The 18,709-nt window shown below is 34.4% G+C and overlaps 1 protein-coding gene across 2 annotated transcripts; it reads left to right on the plus strand.

Annotated features, from left to right (window-relative positions):
* Nucleotides 1-1,335: 1,335 nt before the first annotated feature.
* LOC111504268 (cytochrome P450 6k1) lies at nucleotides 1,336-16,195 on the plus strand. 2 transcript variants are annotated; one of them, XM_074176104.1, is made up of 5 exons: nucleotides 1,336-1,536; nucleotides 5,367-6,240; nucleotides 9,216-9,431; nucleotides 12,019-12,270; nucleotides 12,821-16,195. In XM_074176104.1, exons 2-5 carry the CDS (start codon nucleotides 5,367-5,369, stop codon nucleotides 13,018-13,020), a joined length of 1,542 nt encoding a protein of 513 aa, XP_074032205.1. In that variant the 5' UTR covers nucleotides 1,336-1,536; the 3' UTR covers nucleotides 13,021-16,195. The 2 variants fall into 2 exon arrangements, with proteins under 2 accessions (XP_074032205.1, XP_074032207.1); XM_074176106.1 differs by lacking the exons at nucleotides 1,336-1,536; nucleotides 12,019-12,270 and having other exon boundaries at nucleotides 5,482-6,240.
* The last annotated feature ends 2,514 nt before the right edge of the window (nucleotides 16,196-18,709 follow it).

Consider the following 18,709-nt stretch of genomic DNA (forward strand, 5'->3'; position numbering starts at 1 on the left):
AATACTGTTTCTTGGGGAACTCCTATTTTGACTTCCGTAAAACTACTGAATTGGTCATCGATTTTTATTTTCTGTACTCTATTAGTTAAGTAGTATTTTAGTAAAAGTAGAGTTGGTCCCCGTATACTATGTGTATAATTTATTCAGAAGCTTGTCATGTGCTACGGTATCGAAAACTTTGGCAAGGTCCAGAAAAATCGTCAAACATTTTGAGAGCTATCCAATGCCATTACGATATTTTCAATCTAATACAGCACTTTCAGTATTAGAGTTTGCTATGACACCAAATTGACTTTGTGACATTACATGATTTTCACAAAAGAAATTCATTAATCTTTTTTTAAGTGTAAATTCAAAAATGTTCGCAAAATTATTTATACTTAATAGAGATGGGGCTATAATTTTCTACACAATCGCGTTTGCCGGCTTTATGAATAGGAGTCACCGATGAGTCTTTCCACTGATGTGGTAGTTTTCCTTGTCTATAAGTTAAGTTGATGATGTGTACTAGTGGCTCTATCAGATGTTTTTGTATATTTTTTATGTTTAAAGAGGATATGCCATCGGGACCTGGTGAACAGCTGTTTTTGAGTTTTGATATCATTTCAATTACTTCGTTTTGCGTTACTGGCTTTAAAAATATTGTTGATTGTATGATTTGGTTTTTGAGGAAATTGTTAGGTAGAGATCCAACTTTGTCATTTTTTTAGCCATATCAGAACCTATACTGGCAAAGTAATCACTGAAAATATTTAATTTTTGATCTAAGCTTGTTACTGGCTCACCGTTTTTGTTTTTTATTTGAATGTTGGAGATGGATTGCTTAATATTTTTTTATTTGTTACATCTTTGATGAGTTCCCAGGTTTTTTTTGCAGTCTTCATTCAAAGAATCAAGTTTTTTTCTATAGAAGTCATTTTTTGTCTTTTTGATAAGTGCTTTCAATTTATTTCTATATAGGTTAAATTCTTTTTTGTGCTCTTCTGAAGTAGTGCGTGTCAAATTCTTTTTTAGTTTATCTCTCTTTCGAATTGATGTTATAAGTCCTGATGTGATACATGGTTTAATTCTGTAATGTCTTTTTGCAGGTATGTTATGATTATGGGAGGCCAATTCAGTGTAAAATTGGAGTTTAGAAGTAAACCTGTCATAAGCTTCCTGAAACAACAGCCATAGAAAAAGAGAACAATTCAGCTTCTTTACGAGACTATTAGTGTTGAATAAAGATGAATAATCAACCAGAAACTATAATTGACAGTGTATTCTTTTAGAACAACGCAATTTTCTCTTCCACAATCTCCCCCAAGAGATCAATGCGAATCCACAACAATTTTGACAAACAATTCCGAAAACTTGATGTTTGTAGCATCCTTTGACCGAGAAATAATTATTGAAATCAATCAAGAGGCGATGGAGGGGCATTGTTAATCTTCAGAATATCCAGTGAATATATTAATTAGTCTTAGTCTTGTGTTGTAAGAATATAGACTGTGTGTAGTGCTGTTTTCAAGAGACCTGCCGAAGATTAGATAAAAGGTACTTCACTACATAGTACCTAATACCTATACAAAGTGTCACATAGAGCCTACATTAGTACTTTGAGATGAAAGAGGAACGTTATTAAAAAATGTTTTGTATAAAAGTTTTGGATATCAATGCATTCATTGGATCTTTTTTAATAGTTTGCAATATACAGGGTGCAACAAAAGCGTGACGTATGAGAGTTACGTTTTTGAATAGAATGAGCTGGCTATTCATTAAACAATATGAGCTCAGAAGTGATGCCAGAAGTAACATCAAAAAGTTGAATCAAAACCTATTTGAATAGTCCTTATTGGTTTCAAGATGTTTAAAAAATATAGTTTTTTATTAAATAATAATCTGGCCACATTTTTTTCTAATAGCGGGTAAATCAAAAGTCGAAAAACAATTTTTCTTGATTGTTCCAAGTGATATGATAGAACTTACCGACAATTGATAAAAATCCATAACCTATTCAGAAAAACACTTCAATGTGAGATTTTCATTTGAGTGTTTACAAAATCGCTATACAATTACATCAGAATACAGTGTTATGTCACAAAATAGTATTGTGACGCCCGAAGATGTTATTGCGTCAGAATACAATATTGTGTCACAATACAGTATTGTGTCACAATACTGTATTGTCACGCCCGAAGATGCTACTCCGTCAGAATACAATATTATGACACAATTGCGAAGGTGATAATCAATATCAACCGCTATATTATCTTTTTTCAACCAAATAATCAAACATATTGTTGCTGATGAATGTCCAGCAGCAATCTTCAGAGATTTAAGCCGAGCGTTTGACTGTGTAAACCACGGAAAACTATTAGAATTGTTAGTACTATATGGTTTGAGGGGTCTCCCACTAAAATGGATTGAATCATTTCTGGTGGACAGGAAACAATATGTATCTATACGAATAAACTCTAATAATACCAAATATAATAGAAAATCTGAATGTCTGGATGTTGATATCAATGTCCCACAAGGTTCCGTCTTGGGACCCGTTTTGTTTATTTTGTACATTAATCAGATTAATTCCATTTTAAATAGTTGTCATCACTCTGCCTATGCAGATGATTTATCTTTGGTATTGTCTTCACCTGACACTAATTTAATAAATGCTAATTGTAGTGATGTGATGAATATTATATCAAATTTTTTCGTTCTTTATTCTTCAATACCACAATCACACTCAAGAATCTGTCAGATTTCTTGGGGTATATCTAGATGAATTTTTGAGTTGGAAAACCCACTGTAATAAACTAATGGGCAAATTGAATTCCCTGAATTTTCTTCTTTTGAATCTTCGAAATGTTCTCAATGAGGCACAGGTACTGGCAATTTACTACACCCAAATTAATTCAAGGCTTAGGTATTTTATATGTCTCTGGGGTAATTCCACCTCAGCATCGGATGTTTTAATCTGTCAAAAACGCATATTACGTATTTTAGTACATATTTCATCTAGAAATTCATGTAAACATATTTTCAAAATGTACGGAATTTTACCTCTTCCATGTATATACATTTTTGATATAGCTGCTTATATTTTTGAAAATAGATCGTTGTTCGAATTGAATAAAGATATTCATGAATATAATACAAAAAATAAACGCTCCACGTATATTCCATTTGCAAAAGTGAATACTGCATATTTTGCTCCCCAGTACATGGGGCCACGAATTTTTAACAGGAAGCATAAAAATGTGAGACATTTCAAAAAGGATTTGAAACGTTTTTATTGGAGAAACGGTTTTATTCGCTTTCCGAATTTTTAATTGAAAATTAATGTATGTGACTACCTAATCTTAAATTCATATTTTATAACCTCAAAATTAGGCTTGACAATTCCCATACATGTAACTGTCAACGGGAAATAAAGATTTATTATTATTGTCATTATTATTACAGTATTGTGTCAGAATATAGTATTGTCATGCCCAAAGATGCTATTCCGTCAGAATACAGTATTGTGACGCATGAAGATGCTATTGCGTCACATTATTGTAACACAATACTGTTTTGTGAAGATGATAGTGCGTCAGAATGCAGTATTGTGTCACAATACAGTATTGTCACGCTCGAACATGCAATTTCGTCAGAATACAGTGTTTCGACGCCCGAAGATGCTATTGTGAAGATAATATTGCGTCAGAATACAGTATTGTGCGTCTGAATACAATATTGTGTCACAATAAAGTATTGTCATGCCCGAAGATGTTATAGCGTCTGAATACAATATTGTGTCACAATACAGTATTGTGTCACAATACAGTATTGTCACGCCCGAAGAGGTTATAGCGTCTGAATACAATATTGTATCACATTACAGTATTGTGTCACAATACGGTATTGTGGCACAATACAGTATTGTGTCACAATACAGTATTGTCACGCCCGAAGATGTTATAGCGTCTGAATACAGTATTGTGCACTTCCAAGTGGAAATCTCACATTAAAGTGTTATTCTGAGTACATTTCTGACTTTTTATTCAAGATATGATTGCTCCTTCAAAAACCTTTTCAAGAATATGGGATTGTGGAGGTAAATACCCAGCGGTTCAAAAATGTTAACAGAAAATATATTATTCTCAACATTGAACTTCTTCAACATAAAAATAAATTAGGGAGAGTTCAAAAGATCTTCATGTGATCAACCCTTTTTTGTTTCTTCAAGAGACTGTTATTGAATACAAAAAAAATCTTAAAAAATACTAAAAAATCTTTATAGAGAAAAATTTTCAAAAAAGTCTACATTTGTACTGAAAGATTTTGGACTCAGGTTTCTTATAAAATAAAAACGTGAAATCCATAAAATAGTATGTTTCCTTAAAAAAACATAAGGGAAGTATTGTTTTCAAACATTTAGATCCTGAGTATTTCATTCAAATTATTTTTCAACGATAAAAAACATAATAGAAAACATAGAAAGCACTTTTTAAATGTAAAATAAAATATGGGGTGTTCAATTAGAAGATATCAGGAAAAAATTGTTTTCGAGTTTTGATTCAACCAGTGTCAGAAGAAAATGTTTTGTCAAATTATTTGATCTTATGATGCACTGTTTGGAACCTTTGGTGTAGTAATGAATATTACTGGAATTATTTCCCAACACCAAATCGTTATTTTTAACACCTCGACACGTGTTTCGATCACCAAGTGATCATCTTCAAAGAGGAAGATTGAAACTGAGTTTTAATCATCGACACGTGTTTCGATCACCAAGTGATCATCTTCAAAGAGGAAGATTAAAACTCAGTTTCAATATTCCTCTTTGAAGATGATCACTTGGTGATCGAAACACGTGTCGAGGTGTTGAAAATAACGATTTGGTGTTGGGAAAAAACTCCAGTAATATTTATAAATTAGTTGATCTGCAAAACCTACATTTTCAAAACATATCTATAATAAAACAGACTTTTCAAATGACTTGAAAAAGGTCCGAATAAATAGAAACATTTTTCGATGTTACTTTTGGAATAACTTGGTATATTATGTATTATACCTATTAGTAAGTACCTCGTTCAGAGTCAAAAATCAAACCAAGCTCTTCGACCGCTTGGACAGCTTTTTTGAAAAGAAATATCTCAATTCCTCTTCCTTTCATGGTCGCGGACCATGCACTCCAGAATATATGGCCTCAAGAACCCGCGATATTACAAATGTGCAAGAAATGATTTGGGATGCGAACTCCAGTGGAGGCTCTCACAAGTCCACTTCACTACTCCAAAGCAATAGAATAAGATCAACCACATCTGTAGCAACCACTTTTATTTTTCCTCGATAGTTCAGATGACCAGATCTCTTATTATTAACTTTTTGTTTCCTTCCAGATGTTTTCAATTCCTACCTTTACCATCTACATCACAATCTGCTTGTCGGCAATCATCATCCTCCTATATCTTTATTGGACGAGGAACTTCGACTATTGGAAAAATAGAGGCATTCCTTTTGAGAAACCTTTACCATTCTTTGGTAACCTGAAAGATGTCCTAACCTTCAAAAAGAATATCGGAATGAGCCTCAAAGATATCTACGATAAAATGGAAGGTCCCTACTTGGGGATCTTCCTTGTGGACAAGCCAGCACTACTGCTGAAAGACCTGGAAGTGATAAAGCACGTCTTGGTGACCGATTTCAGTAATTTCTCAGACAGAACTATGGCTCAGAGGAAAAGCGATCTAGGATCCAGTCTTCTTCCCATGATGAGAGACGCTGAGTGGAAGGCTTACAGGAAGTTACTCACTCCAGGATATAGCAGCAGCAAGATCAAAAAAATGTACGACATAGTCGTGCATACTAGTCTAGATATGGTTCGGCATATAGCGAAAATTTTGGAAACAGACGACGTGGTGAACGCTAGGCATGAAGCAGCCCTATATGGGGCTGAGGTTATAACATCCACCGCTTTTGGCATGAAGGGAGACTGCTTTGATGATGAACATTCTGGATTTAAAAAAGCCGCTGAAAGAATTTTCGATTTCAACGATCCTTCCAGGTCCATATCCACAAGCTGTTACATGATGTTTCACACTCTCGTACATATTTTCAGACTCAAATTCGTCGACGGATGGTCGGAGACTTTCCTCAGAGAAGAGTTTCTGAAGACCGTGAAATACAGAAAGGATAATAATATCACCAGATATGATTTCGTCGACATACTTATCAACTTGAAGAAGAATAATAAGATCAATGAGGTAGATATGGGTGAGTGGTTTCATTAAAATTCATATTGGAAGAAGTCGATGACAATATCACTGAAAATTTTTGGAATTCACTGGTTAAGGCAGTTGAAAACTCTTATTGAAATTGTTTATACGACTATTAACTATCTACCAAATGTATTTGTGATGTTTGTCTCTAGTTAGGCAGATGCCTTTCAGATTTGTAAAACAGAACAAATTGCTGAGATGCTTTCGCAACTGTCTAGTTCGAAGTAATGAGTGAGTTTTTTGCTGGTATCTTTTTGGCAACACTGTTTTTGACAGATCACGCGTGAATCGTGTCTTGTGTCATTGTCAAACTTGTTCAGTTTGGTCTATAATTTAACCATTAATCGACTTACGAATGAACAACGCTTGCAAAGTATTGAATTTTATTATCAAAATTCATGCTCGGTGAAGAAAGTGCATCGTGCACTTCTTCCAAGTTATGAGCAGTTTCGTCCTACTGAGGAAGCTATTCGGAAGCTTGTGACTAAATTTCGAACCCAGTTTACATTATTGGACATTGAACCACCAACACGCATACGTATAGTGAGGACCGAAGAAAATATTGCGGCTGTATCCGCCAGTGTTCGTGATGACCGTGAAATGTCGATTCGCCGCCGTTCGCGGCAATTGGGCCTCTGTTGCTCCTCTACGTGGAAAATTTTACAAAAGGATTTGGGTGTAAAACCTTATAAGATACAGCTGGTGCAAGAATTGAAGCCACACGACCTCCCATAACGTCTAACAACATTTGGTGAATGGGCGCTGGTAAAGTTGGAGGAAGATCCACATTTTTATCGAAAAATGGTGTTCAGCGACGAGGCTCATTTCTGGTTTAATGGATACGTTAACAAGCAAAATTGCCGGTTCTGGAATGAAGACCAGCCACAAGCATTGCAAGAGCTACCGATGCATCCCGAAAAAGTCAATGTTTGGTGTGGATTGTGGGTCGGTGCCATCATCGGGCCGTACTTCTTCAAAGACGACAATGGCCGGAACGTTACTGTGAATGGCGAGCGCTACCGTGTGATGGTTGACGACTTTTTGTTGCCCAAAATGAAAGAATTGGACATGCCTGACATGTGGTTTCAACAAGACAGTGCCACATGCCACACGGCACGCGAAACAATCGCCGAATTAAGAGCCGCCTTCGGTGAACAGTTTATCTCACGTTTGGGGCCCGTCAATTGGCCGCCTAGATCATGTGATTTAACGTCTTTGGATTCCAATGTTAGAGAGAGTGTGCCAAAATTGGACCTTGCGCATGGACCATCTAAATCGGAGCCGCGGGCTACATTTGCATTAAATCATCTTCAAACATTAAGTTATATTGATCGTTCTACCGATTCCAATAAAGATTTCATCAATTTTTTCAAATTTATTGTGTTGTTTTGAAAATCAAACTCTATGCCTCCTAAAAAATCACTCGTAATTGTCCGAAGATATTCGTTAGTTTGAGTATTCTTCATGTTTTTATCTTCATTTTCAAGCGATGAAACTAGTGAAACGTGTTTTGAATTAAATTTATAGAATTTTACATTTTCTATTTTCGACGATTTTTTTTCTTATTAATATATCTACTTCTTTTCCATAGGTTGTTTGAATATTTTTAAGTTGCATTTCAGATAATTATTTCTTCATTGAGAGATCTTGAACCCCTTTTTGTTCATTTATTACAAGTCTCTTCTGCAAAATTTATGATTTTTTCATTTTTTTCAGTTAAATACGGTTCTCATTTTGCTACATTTTTGTAGGTCTTTGAAAGTGTATTATGTTCGCCTCCTCTCTTAGACGTGTTCTCAATAGTTCTTTCTTGTACAACTTGTCAGTAGAAAATTGAAGTTACAAAAATACTCTGTGTTTAAAAAATTTGATGAATTTTTATTTCCCTCAGAAAATATTTATTCATCCATCAATTTCTATTTTCTTCTCTTCGAAGTAGTCCCTCTCAGATATAATACACTTGTGCTAGTTATTTTTCCAATCCTCGAAGCAGTTCTGATATTCACTTTTTGGTATGTCCTTGAACTATCTCAACAATTCAGTTTTTATCTCCTCAATTGTCGCAAAACGGCGAACCTTCATAGGTATCTTCACTCTTGGGAACAGGAAAAATTCGCAGGGGCAAAATCTGATGAATACGGTGGCTGAGGCCACCATACGAACAAGCAATGACATGTGAGCAGGTACATTAAAGTGATGCAAAAGCCATGAATTGTGGTTTTTCACAATAGGTACCAGACGTATTGCTTCTTGAAAGCGGCGCATAACTTCAAGATAGTACTTATTATTGACCGTACGACTATGTGGCAAGAACTCCTGTCTACAGACAATCTGTTTTTCTTCTAACGACATAAACTTCCGCTTTCTTTGTACATTACTTGGACCTGCTACGGCATCCATCTTAACACTATAAAAATAATAAAATTCAATCATATTATTTAGCTATTTGCTAAAATATTTGGCTAGAAACTAATTATATTCTAGGAACTACTTAATGACAGTTATTTATACCTGAGTTTAACGAACATTTATACCTGAGGTTAATGACTAGGTCAACTAATTATCTCACAATAAAGTGTGAATGTGATGAAAATCTATGATAATGTATTTTGAAAAACAAGTATCGGCCAACACTATCTTATATTTTAAAGTTAATAATTATAACAGTCTATTTAATAAGTATAATAAAATATATTTAAAAAAACAAAGTCACCTTCACAAGAAACAGAACACACTACGCCTATGCAGATAAGGACGCTTGATAATGAAGAAACTGAATGACTAGTTATGGCATTTTAAGGACGCAAATATAATAGACCTGTGAAATGGTCCCGGTAAAAATTTAGTTCGAATATTTAACACTGTTGCCGTTAGCTCTCAGTTCAATTTGTATATGAGTTACCTTCAATTGAAAATTGTTATACTATAACAAACATAAAGTGAATGACTGTCATATTTCATTTTTTCCAGATGATGAGAAGATGGCTGCCCAAGCTATAACTTTTTTCATAGCTGGTTTCGAAACAACTAGTGCAACTATTTCTTTTTCGTTATATGAACTCGCAAAGAACCCTTTTATCCAAAAGAAAGTGAGGGACGAGATAACGCCTATATTGGATGCCCACGAGTTCATACCCTACAAGACGGTGAATTCTGGAATGGTCTATACAGAAATGGTTATGAGAGGTGAGTTTGTTCTAGACAAGTATACAAAAACCATAATGTTTTAGGTTAGTTCTCAAAGCTATTGGTTGAACCATTAAACCATTGGCGAATATACCAAAATGCAAAGTCATGATATTAATCATGAATTTCTACAATATAAACTTTTATTTCTAATAGGGATGTCATATATAAGGCTAATAATGAAATGGCAGATTTCCACCAAACGGACAAAACCACGACAAAACAGCAGCTGTACCAATTTCGACAAAATAAAAACTTGAGTTGTCAAAACGAGAATCATTTCGAAGATTTTTTGTCGCGGGCGACTGTTGCTACAACAGTGGTTTCCTCAGTTCGACTGGCTGGTCAGACATTCCAAATAGTTGTTATAGAACTGTGTCAGATCATTCATAGGAACGCTACACAATGTAATATATGAAAGAGTTACAGTATAAAAGTTCAATAACATGGTACACTTTTATCCTCAATGGCGAACTTCGAAGTTTCGGAATAAGACATTTGTCGTATTCTTTCATTAGCACTATAGTCCGGTCAAATTAGACCAAAAAATAAGAGTAAAGCTACCTAAATTTCCACCAAGCTGAAAATAAGTAAGATTGTTCAAAATATGATTTCATATATCATAATAATAAATTAGAACCAGTCCAAACTTTACTTCCACCTACGCCGGAAAAACTACTGAACACAATTTTTCGCAAGTGCAAAAAGGGGTGTAGGGGTGTGCGATACATCGCTATTAACGCAGTTTACACGTACTCAGGATGAAGATGAAATAGAACAAGAAGCAGAACAAGACGAACAAGAGCAAGAAGATCAAGAAGAAGAACAAGAAGAAGAATTTGACAGTTACGACTCGAACGATTAAATTCCACTACTTTTTTTTAACTTAAATTGCTTTTTATCTTTTCAATCTCTGCTAATATACATTATTTTGCAATAGTTTCAAATTAGACAGGATCACAACTGACCCGTGGAATAGGCCTTCTGAGGTATACTACCTCGTAGGTGGCGTGGAAACGTGTGCATATTATGACGATTACAACTTTTACAACTTTTTGAATCGTTATATCTCAAAAACGTTGGCTCTTAAAAAAAAGTATTGATACATTTTTTGTAGATAATTTTATGATCTACAAATTTTGTCTGAAGTATTTATATTATAAAACTTACCTTTTTGCTGAAAATCGCAAAATACTCATTTTTTGACCTTTGACCTTCAATAAAAAAATTTCCATACAGGGGAAAGATGGGGAACTTTAAAATTTTATTTTTTATCATGTTTTAAACAATCTTTCTGATTTTCAGCTTGGTGAGAATTTAGGTAGCTTCGAATGTCTAAATTGACCGGACTATAATCTGAGACATTATAAAATGAAGCACTCAATTTTTTCATAAACGTTACGACTTTATATCACGAATAAGTTAAATCTACTCATGTCATCGATGACAGTACGTTATCATAGAAATTTTGTTTAAATTGAAAGAGGTGTATTTTTAGAAGAGATTAGTTCTTGGGAATATGGTCAGGAGAAATTCAGACAATATTTCATAAGTTGAAAAAATACAAAACAAACTACTGAGATACTTGTATTTCAAAAAATATCACTCTAGAACAGATTATAATACAGTACGAACAAGAATTAGGGAAGTGGATTTAAAACTTTATCTTTGGCTACCCTTTGCATGTTGGTTTTTCTTTACCAAATATCAACAATATAATAAATTCTCCTGAACTGTTAGCTTTGAATCAATTCGATGTAACTCTTCGCACAACTCGAACACCAGTTATGTTAAATATACTTCGATTAGGAACAACTACTAGGGCCCTTCTTGAGACTCATTTTTCATGAATTCAGAAGCATTTCCTTGCTTTATGTCTTGGATAAGAGAGCATTGTTACGTTTTTCCCATGGGTTTACCACTACACTGAAAAATAATCAAACTTAACTTTATTTCACTTTAAATACAACAAACACTTCAACTAACACTTCAACTATTATTCGAATGTCTATCGCCTTAATATATCGCTTCCTGTACCGCACTGTAACTCTTTCACTTGACTGACTCGATGGGCGAGTGGATAACGCTTATATTTGGCAATCGAAGCGCCTGGAACATTCCTCAGAGTTCCAACGAAGACTTTAGCATTATTCTTGCTACATCTAGAGCGGCAGCGAACATCGTACATTCGCGCGCTCTTAGCTACGTCACAATCGGTTTATGGCTACCATTAGCGGTCAGCGTTATTTTCTTTAGGGTATGATTTACAATAGTATGATGCTCAAGCTTAAAGTAAGATTGTATTGAGGCCGATTAGGTCTGTTTGGATATAAATAAATAAATGAATACATCTCTGGCAGATATATTCCAAGTTTGGCATGTACTTCAACTTGGAATACACTGACGATAATACTGACTGATTTTTGTAGATTATTTCACGAAATATACTAGGAAAACCGGTTCAGTTTTCTGTTGTTTTCTTCTATACCGTTGCAACCAGTCTGAGTCACACCTATTGTTACAAATGCCCTTATCGGATGTATACATATATTTATTTATTACTTACTTCTGATATTGATTTTTACAGAAACATTAAGAAAATATCCCCCAGCGCCGCATGTCAGCAGAGCTTGTTTCGAAGATTATAAAATCCCAGGGACAAATGACGTAATACCAAAGGGCATTCCAGTGTTCATCCCAGTTTACGCTGTACAGACAGATCCCCAAAATTATCCGGAACCGGAAAAGTACATTCCGGAAAGATTTTCTCCCGATAACCCAGAGCGAGTCAAACCATTTTCGTGGTTACCATTCGGAGGCGGACCAAGAATGTGTTTAGGTATGTTGACTACAGTATCTGTTATGTATTCAAAGACCAGACTGCTTCCTAATGATCCTTTATTCTATAATTCCACAGATATTCTTCACATTTTACTCTCGACATCAATCAACTACTTTCTAGCTAGCATACTATACTAACTATATATGTCAAATGTCTCTTATGACAATTGACTGGGTGTTTGGGTTCGAATATCCACTTGCTGGGTTAATATTCTACAGTATCGATTGTACCAAACGCGAGATATATCAAGATATTTTCAAAAATGTCGAAAATTTCAAATTATTTCACGTTCCACTTACCTAACATTTATGAATTTGCAATATCCCTATTCTTCACAAAAGCTAGAAGATGACCTAGGAGGGCAACTCCTCTGGAGGATGTACAATGGGTTACATGTGGCCTAAGTACTGTAGGCCTACACTCGCCCTCCCTACTCTACAGATACAGATACTTCATGAAGTTAAAACGAGAAAGAAATGTTGGTTTGGGCTAATAGTTTGTTTTTATGTTTTGAAGACCCTTAACCTGGTCGTAATGCCTGTTTCAGGAGTGAAGTTCGCCACGGTGAGCATCAAATCAGCGATTGCTAACATAATATACAACTTCGAAGTGGAACTAATCGATCACGACACAAATGAAATGGAGTTCCATCCCAGAGCTTTTACAACGGCTCCAAAAACGATGACGCTACCTTTGAGGTTTAGGAAGATTCACCGAGAGAACACGAAGTATCCGATAAAAGTTTAAACCTTCACATTCTAACAGATATTCGTATTGTTACATCGCCTTGGAGGATTCTAGCAACTACATAGAAAAACGCTTCACTATAGTGATTGCTACTGTTTTTTTTTCATTTCACCATTTTCAAACCATAGTATTTGCTCCAAATTGAAAACTCTGACCATGAACTATGTACTGTTTACTTATGATGCACTGTTTGGAACCTTTGGTGTAGTAATGAATATTACTGGAGTTTTTTCCCAACACCAAATCGTTATTTTTAACACCTCGACACATGTTTCGATCACCAAGTGACCATCTTCAAAGAGGAAGATTAAAACTATTTGTTTTTGAAGATGGTCACTTTGTGATCGAAACACGTGTAGAGGTGTTAAAAATAACGATTTGGTGTTGGGAAAAAACTCCAGTAATATTCATATGTACTGTTAATAAAGTTGTACATACCGCAAACACTTTCTATACCGCTCCCAGAAATAATTTCCGTCAGCTTTGTGTAAAAACTCAAACCTTCCTCTGTTTGGTTTTCTACATTGAGAGGTATTTCATATATTTGAATTTCATCACAATTTTTAATGAGACTGGTCGTAAATCAAGTAGAAGTTATCTGGACGAATTTTTCTAGGCACAGAGTAAACTCAAATTGTCTTCCAGCAGTAGAATTGAGAGCCAAAAAACTCAAATTGATTAGACAATGTTCAAACACGACTCACATTTAAGTAATAATAATTGTATGCCAAAGAAATGTACCATTTCAAATCGAGATGCTGTTGAGAGCGGCAAAGGAACAGTTACCGATAAATTAGCCATATATAAGATCTTCCAACAGGGAATTGCGAACTTCCACAATTGAAAATGAACATCTTGTATTACCACTCCAAGTATTACCATCATTATCCTGATGCTAGTTAGTGAGAAAAATATTTCCTCTAGATATTCAACTTAGTTTTTATTCTTAACCAACTCATGTTTCAGGACCACAATTGTATGTTCTCAATCAATACTGTGAATTAAAAACCTCGTATCAATCGATAAATTGTAACGAACGATTTTATATTGGCTACGATTCATAAATCAAGTAACATATGCGTTGCTTTCCCCTCATGATTGATGGATATCATGACTCCAACCCCCTTATTGGCTAAACATCATCAGACCATCTCTGATTCAAATGTTTCTGTTTCTGTATCCGTGTGTATTTTGATAATCTGTATTATTAAAAATTAAAAATGGTTTCTTGAAATGTTCCCAATTGTGAAAATGATAAATAATTTCCGCTCTATACAGTAAACAAAATTGTAGATTGTGTGACTTGACTAGATAGGAACATAATTATTGAAAGAAATGTTAAGATGATATTCTAAAATACATTTTGGATTTTCTTTTTCTTCAGGTAGTAAGTGATTATTTTCCTAGGCTCTAGCGATTAGGTAATTGAAATATTTCATTTGAAAATATTATTGAAAGTGGGTTGTTGCTTTTAATACAGTTTCTGTAAAAAATATACTTTCCTACCATCGAGAAAATTTTTGAATTTTTTATTTGATACATGGGAACATTGTTTCCCATTTTTGAAAAGATAGGTTTTAATGTTATTATTCCAAGCAATTTTTTGTGGCTACAATTCTTACATCAAAGTAATGGATCATTATTTTCAACCTTACTCAATAAAAAATCCGTTTCATCTATTGCGTCTCCAAAAACTTACAGAAAAAGTAATTAAATTTGTTTTCACGAAACTGATACATTTTTTCATCAATGTACCTCGGGTAGTTATATTTTTCAATAATTTTCAGTTTCACGATAACCCTCTATACATTGTACTTGCTTCCTTAAAATTACAGAAAAAAGGAGTTCTGTCTGAAAAATGTATTAAAACAGCCGAAATGACAGTAAATGAATGAACGATCTGTAATATCATTTTATTGTCAACATTGAGTATAATGTTCAATTATACTATTTACAGAAAATAGCCAAGCTGAGGAAAGGCATTTATAAAGATTTGGAATATAAAGTTCCTAAATTTACAAAGGTACAAATAACCGTCTAGAAAGAGACGAACAACATTCACTGGTAATAGAATAGAATGATTTTTTTCAAGAAATAACAGAGACATGAATGTGATCTATTAGTCAGAACAGTGTGAAATATTCTCACATCGATATTTATTTTACTTTCACATTCTCGGCAAACTAAAATGCTTTATTAAAACGTCAATATTGCACTTCATGATTTTTGGTGTCAGAAGTGTCATTAATATGGAAGAACAAAATAATCGCTTCTCCAAAAGTGAAAATATTCTACCTATGACAAATTGTTATTTATGGAAGAGTATCAAATTTCAACTTCGTTTTTTGCCTGCTGGGTGTTTTTCAAATGAAAAATAATTTTATTGAACAATTTTAATACAGTAACAATAATAGTAACACAATTATGTCAATATCACAATGAAGTCAAATAACATTACAGAAAAATTAACATAATGAAAAATCAACTACCATTGGTACTCTCCCGTTCATAAAAAAGCATATAGGCTCCTCTCCCTGCAGAACACTTCACTGAAACGTATTCAGAATATAGGATCATCAAAAACAGAATATATGCATCCATGCCTGGTAAAATAACTTCAGTTGCTTTAGAAGCAATATCATGTTTCTTTTATTCAATGAAATAATAAATTATTTGAAAGATTCCTACTTTTTTTGTATTAAGATGGTGAAGTAGAAAGCCAAAAACCTTCATTTCCCAAAGATTCATATTACACACTGTTCCGCTTACAGGGATTCCCATAGGCCGTCTGGCATAAATATCTTAAATCTAACATTGATATGCACAATTTCACGTAAACTTTTGACGGGTACTGCAGCAGAAAGAGAATGTCTATGATTCTAATCCTAATTCATTTGATCAACAAATATAAATACGAACGGCTAAGTGTTCTGAAAATATATTTTTTTGTTGCGTTTAGTGGTTACATTTTCAGGTCCTATTCAAAAAAATCATGAACGATCAAAATCGTAATTCATAAAGAAATGAAAAAGTTTGTTCTTATTTCTCAGATGATAATATGTACCACAGAATATCGACAAAGACGAACAATTTTAGAATATTTCTTGCTCTTTGCACATGTTTTTAGAAACATTTTTAATGCCCGGAAATGCATTTGACATTATATGAAGAATTAGCAATTTCGTAAAAACGTTTGTTCCTCTTCCTTCTGCTCAGCTTCCTTACATAAATCTTTACAACAAATATGGCAACAATTCTCTTGCGATATTATAAAAATTGACTTTTTGCTGTCACATTGACGGCTAAAAATAGTATACAAATTTGAATAGTTTGATCTAAAACTACTTCAACATAAATAAGGAAAGTTGTGAAGTAATGAATTCTTTGATATTCACAACACTAGAGAATGTGTAGCGATTTACAAAGAGACATAATTAAAAACTACCTACTCACTGGTTTTTTTTGGAAACGATAATTTTCAAGTGATTTTAGAACTTTCAATCTAGTCAGATTTCCACCAAATGGACAAATGGAATAAATTGATGAGCATTGCATTTTTTTACCTATATCCTAATTTATTAAAACAACGATAAAAATATAAACAACAATAAAAATTAATTGGCGCTCCGGGGCGACTTCATTGATTCCAGTAGCGCATTTGCTTTTTCAGCTGCAGGAAAACCCGGAAAAACCTGCGGCACCACATCATCTGAAGATCTTGATCTACCAATGTCCTCTCTCTTATAAAACAAAATGTAGGGTGTCTCCAGAGGCTCCAATAAATTCAATGCATCGCCAGAACACTTCGTGACACGACTATCGTCAAACTTAAACCAGTCCGTTTCGTCTTTGACCAAGGCGTAATAATGACCAAATTCAACGCCAGAACCACAGTGAACAATGACTGCATGAATATTATAATAGTGGTCTGCTAGGTTGAAATGTTCATCTATTTCGAATCTTCCAAAAAGTTTCTTACTTTCGTCAGAGGTTGAGTCTTGTTTGAAAATCATCAGTGTTATTATTAGATTGACTGGTGCCTCAGCTATAATTGTTTCCTTATAACAGTCAGTTAGTTTGCCGCATGTTTGGCAATACAGTTGATCATCACCTGTTAAATCATCTGAAAATGGAATTTTTAACAGGTGATAATCAACTGTATTGCCTGTATTCCATCTGAAAATGGAATTTTTAACAATAAGCTTTGCACGGACTGGTTATTAGTCATATTAGAAAAAGCTAGATGAAGTTCCAGAAATTCACATAAGTTTTCGCTACCTCTTGAACATTTACTACAAAGTGAACAAGTGAGGATTTTTTCAGCAAAAGATTTACAAACACAAGACGAGATGGACTGTACGGAATCATTCAGTCCAGAGCGGTCAGGAGTATTGATTTTGTTATTGTTTTGCTCACGAAGTTTTTGAGTTTGAGTTTGATGAATAAGTAGGAAACATTCCCGTTCTCGTTCATCATTAAAACTTCGTTCTTGAAATTCTTCGTCATGAAAAACACTTGTAAAATGCTATTCATGTAGCAAGTGTTTCCTAAATTATCCAATCCAATTTTCTTCTCTAGATTTTCAGGAAAAGTCTCTACTGATTCGTAAGAAAGAACACGTTTCAAACAATCTCCATAAGAACCATTTCTCAAGCTGCGATCGATCCTTTAACAATAACAATAATAATGGACAACTGTTTATGATTTTTGTGTTTTTGGATTTGTCTTCGTAGGAAATAGTAATAAGCATTGAAAAATGATATTTGATCAAAAACACTAATAATAATAATAATGAAAGAACTGAAGCTGGTCCAATTTCTATGTTTTCCGTCTTTTTGCATTTGTTTTCATCGGTAATACATCAAGTATTGAAAAATGATATTTTATCAATGATAATAATAAAGGAACTGAAGGTCAGCTAGACAAATTTTCATTATTTTTGTGTTTTTGAGTTTTTCTTCGTCGGGAATAGAATAATAAGTATTGGAAAATGATATTTTATCAATAATAATAAGCTTTCCACGGGTCGAGTGAGTGAAGTCGGAACCTGAGGGGTTCATAATGGCTTGCCAGGATGGTGTCTACCGCAGTCGCGTGATGGGTATAGAGGTTCCTGACACAAGGTGTAGGGCCTGCCGCGAGACGTCCGAGACCCAAATGCACTTACCATCAACATGTCCAGCATATGCGGTCTCGGCCTATATCCATCGACATAACGCGGCCCTAAGATTGCTATATTATCATATACGGCACTCTTATGGTATTGATGAGACACCGGTGGTGCCCTACGCTCCAGGAAATATTGAATCCGTTGTGGGGAACGAGAAGTGACGAATTTATTGGAACTATTCGTTGCCCACCCTCAGGCTCATATACGCTAATAAGCCTAATGTAGTTCTTCTCGACCACCAGAGTAAGACGATATTTGTCGTGGCGAGACGAATGCTCAGGGCACATGATTCTCGGTCGTTGGTTGATAATGCTGGCGCGCCCTCCCGAATGTATCAGGGCTTTGGAAGAAAGGACCTGACCAGCGCATACAACGTAAAATAATAATAATACTGATGATAATAAAATAACTGAAGAACAGCTGGACCAATGTTTATGTTTTTGTCTTTTTTCATTTGTTTTCGTCGGAAATAGAATAATATGTACGTATTGAAAAATGATACTTCATCAATAATAATAA

The sequence above is a fragment of the Leptinotarsa decemlineata genome, unplaced genomic scaffold (genome assembly GCF_025532065.1).
Source record: "Leptinotarsa decemlineata unplaced genomic scaffold, Ldec_3_MD MMD2_tig00001621_RagTag_RagTag, whole genome shotgun sequence".
NCBI lineage: Eukaryota > Metazoa > Arthropoda > Insecta > Coleoptera > Chrysomelidae > Leptinotarsa > Leptinotarsa decemlineata.

Bases quoted from the DNA above. Each gene is read 5' to 3' on its own strand.
- LOC111504268 (XM_074176104.1), top strand. From the start codon at position 5,367: ATGTTTTCAATTCCTACCTTTACCATCTACATCACAATCTGCTTGTCG. The intron at 9,432-12,018 runs GTGAGTTTGTTC...TGATTTTTACAG, and splicing joins TACAGAAATGGTTATGAGAG to AAACATTAAGAAAATATCCC. The intron at 12,271-12,820 runs GTATGTTGACTA...TGCCTGTTTCAG, and splicing joins CGGACCAAGAATGTGTTTAG to GAGTGAAGTTCGCCACGGTG.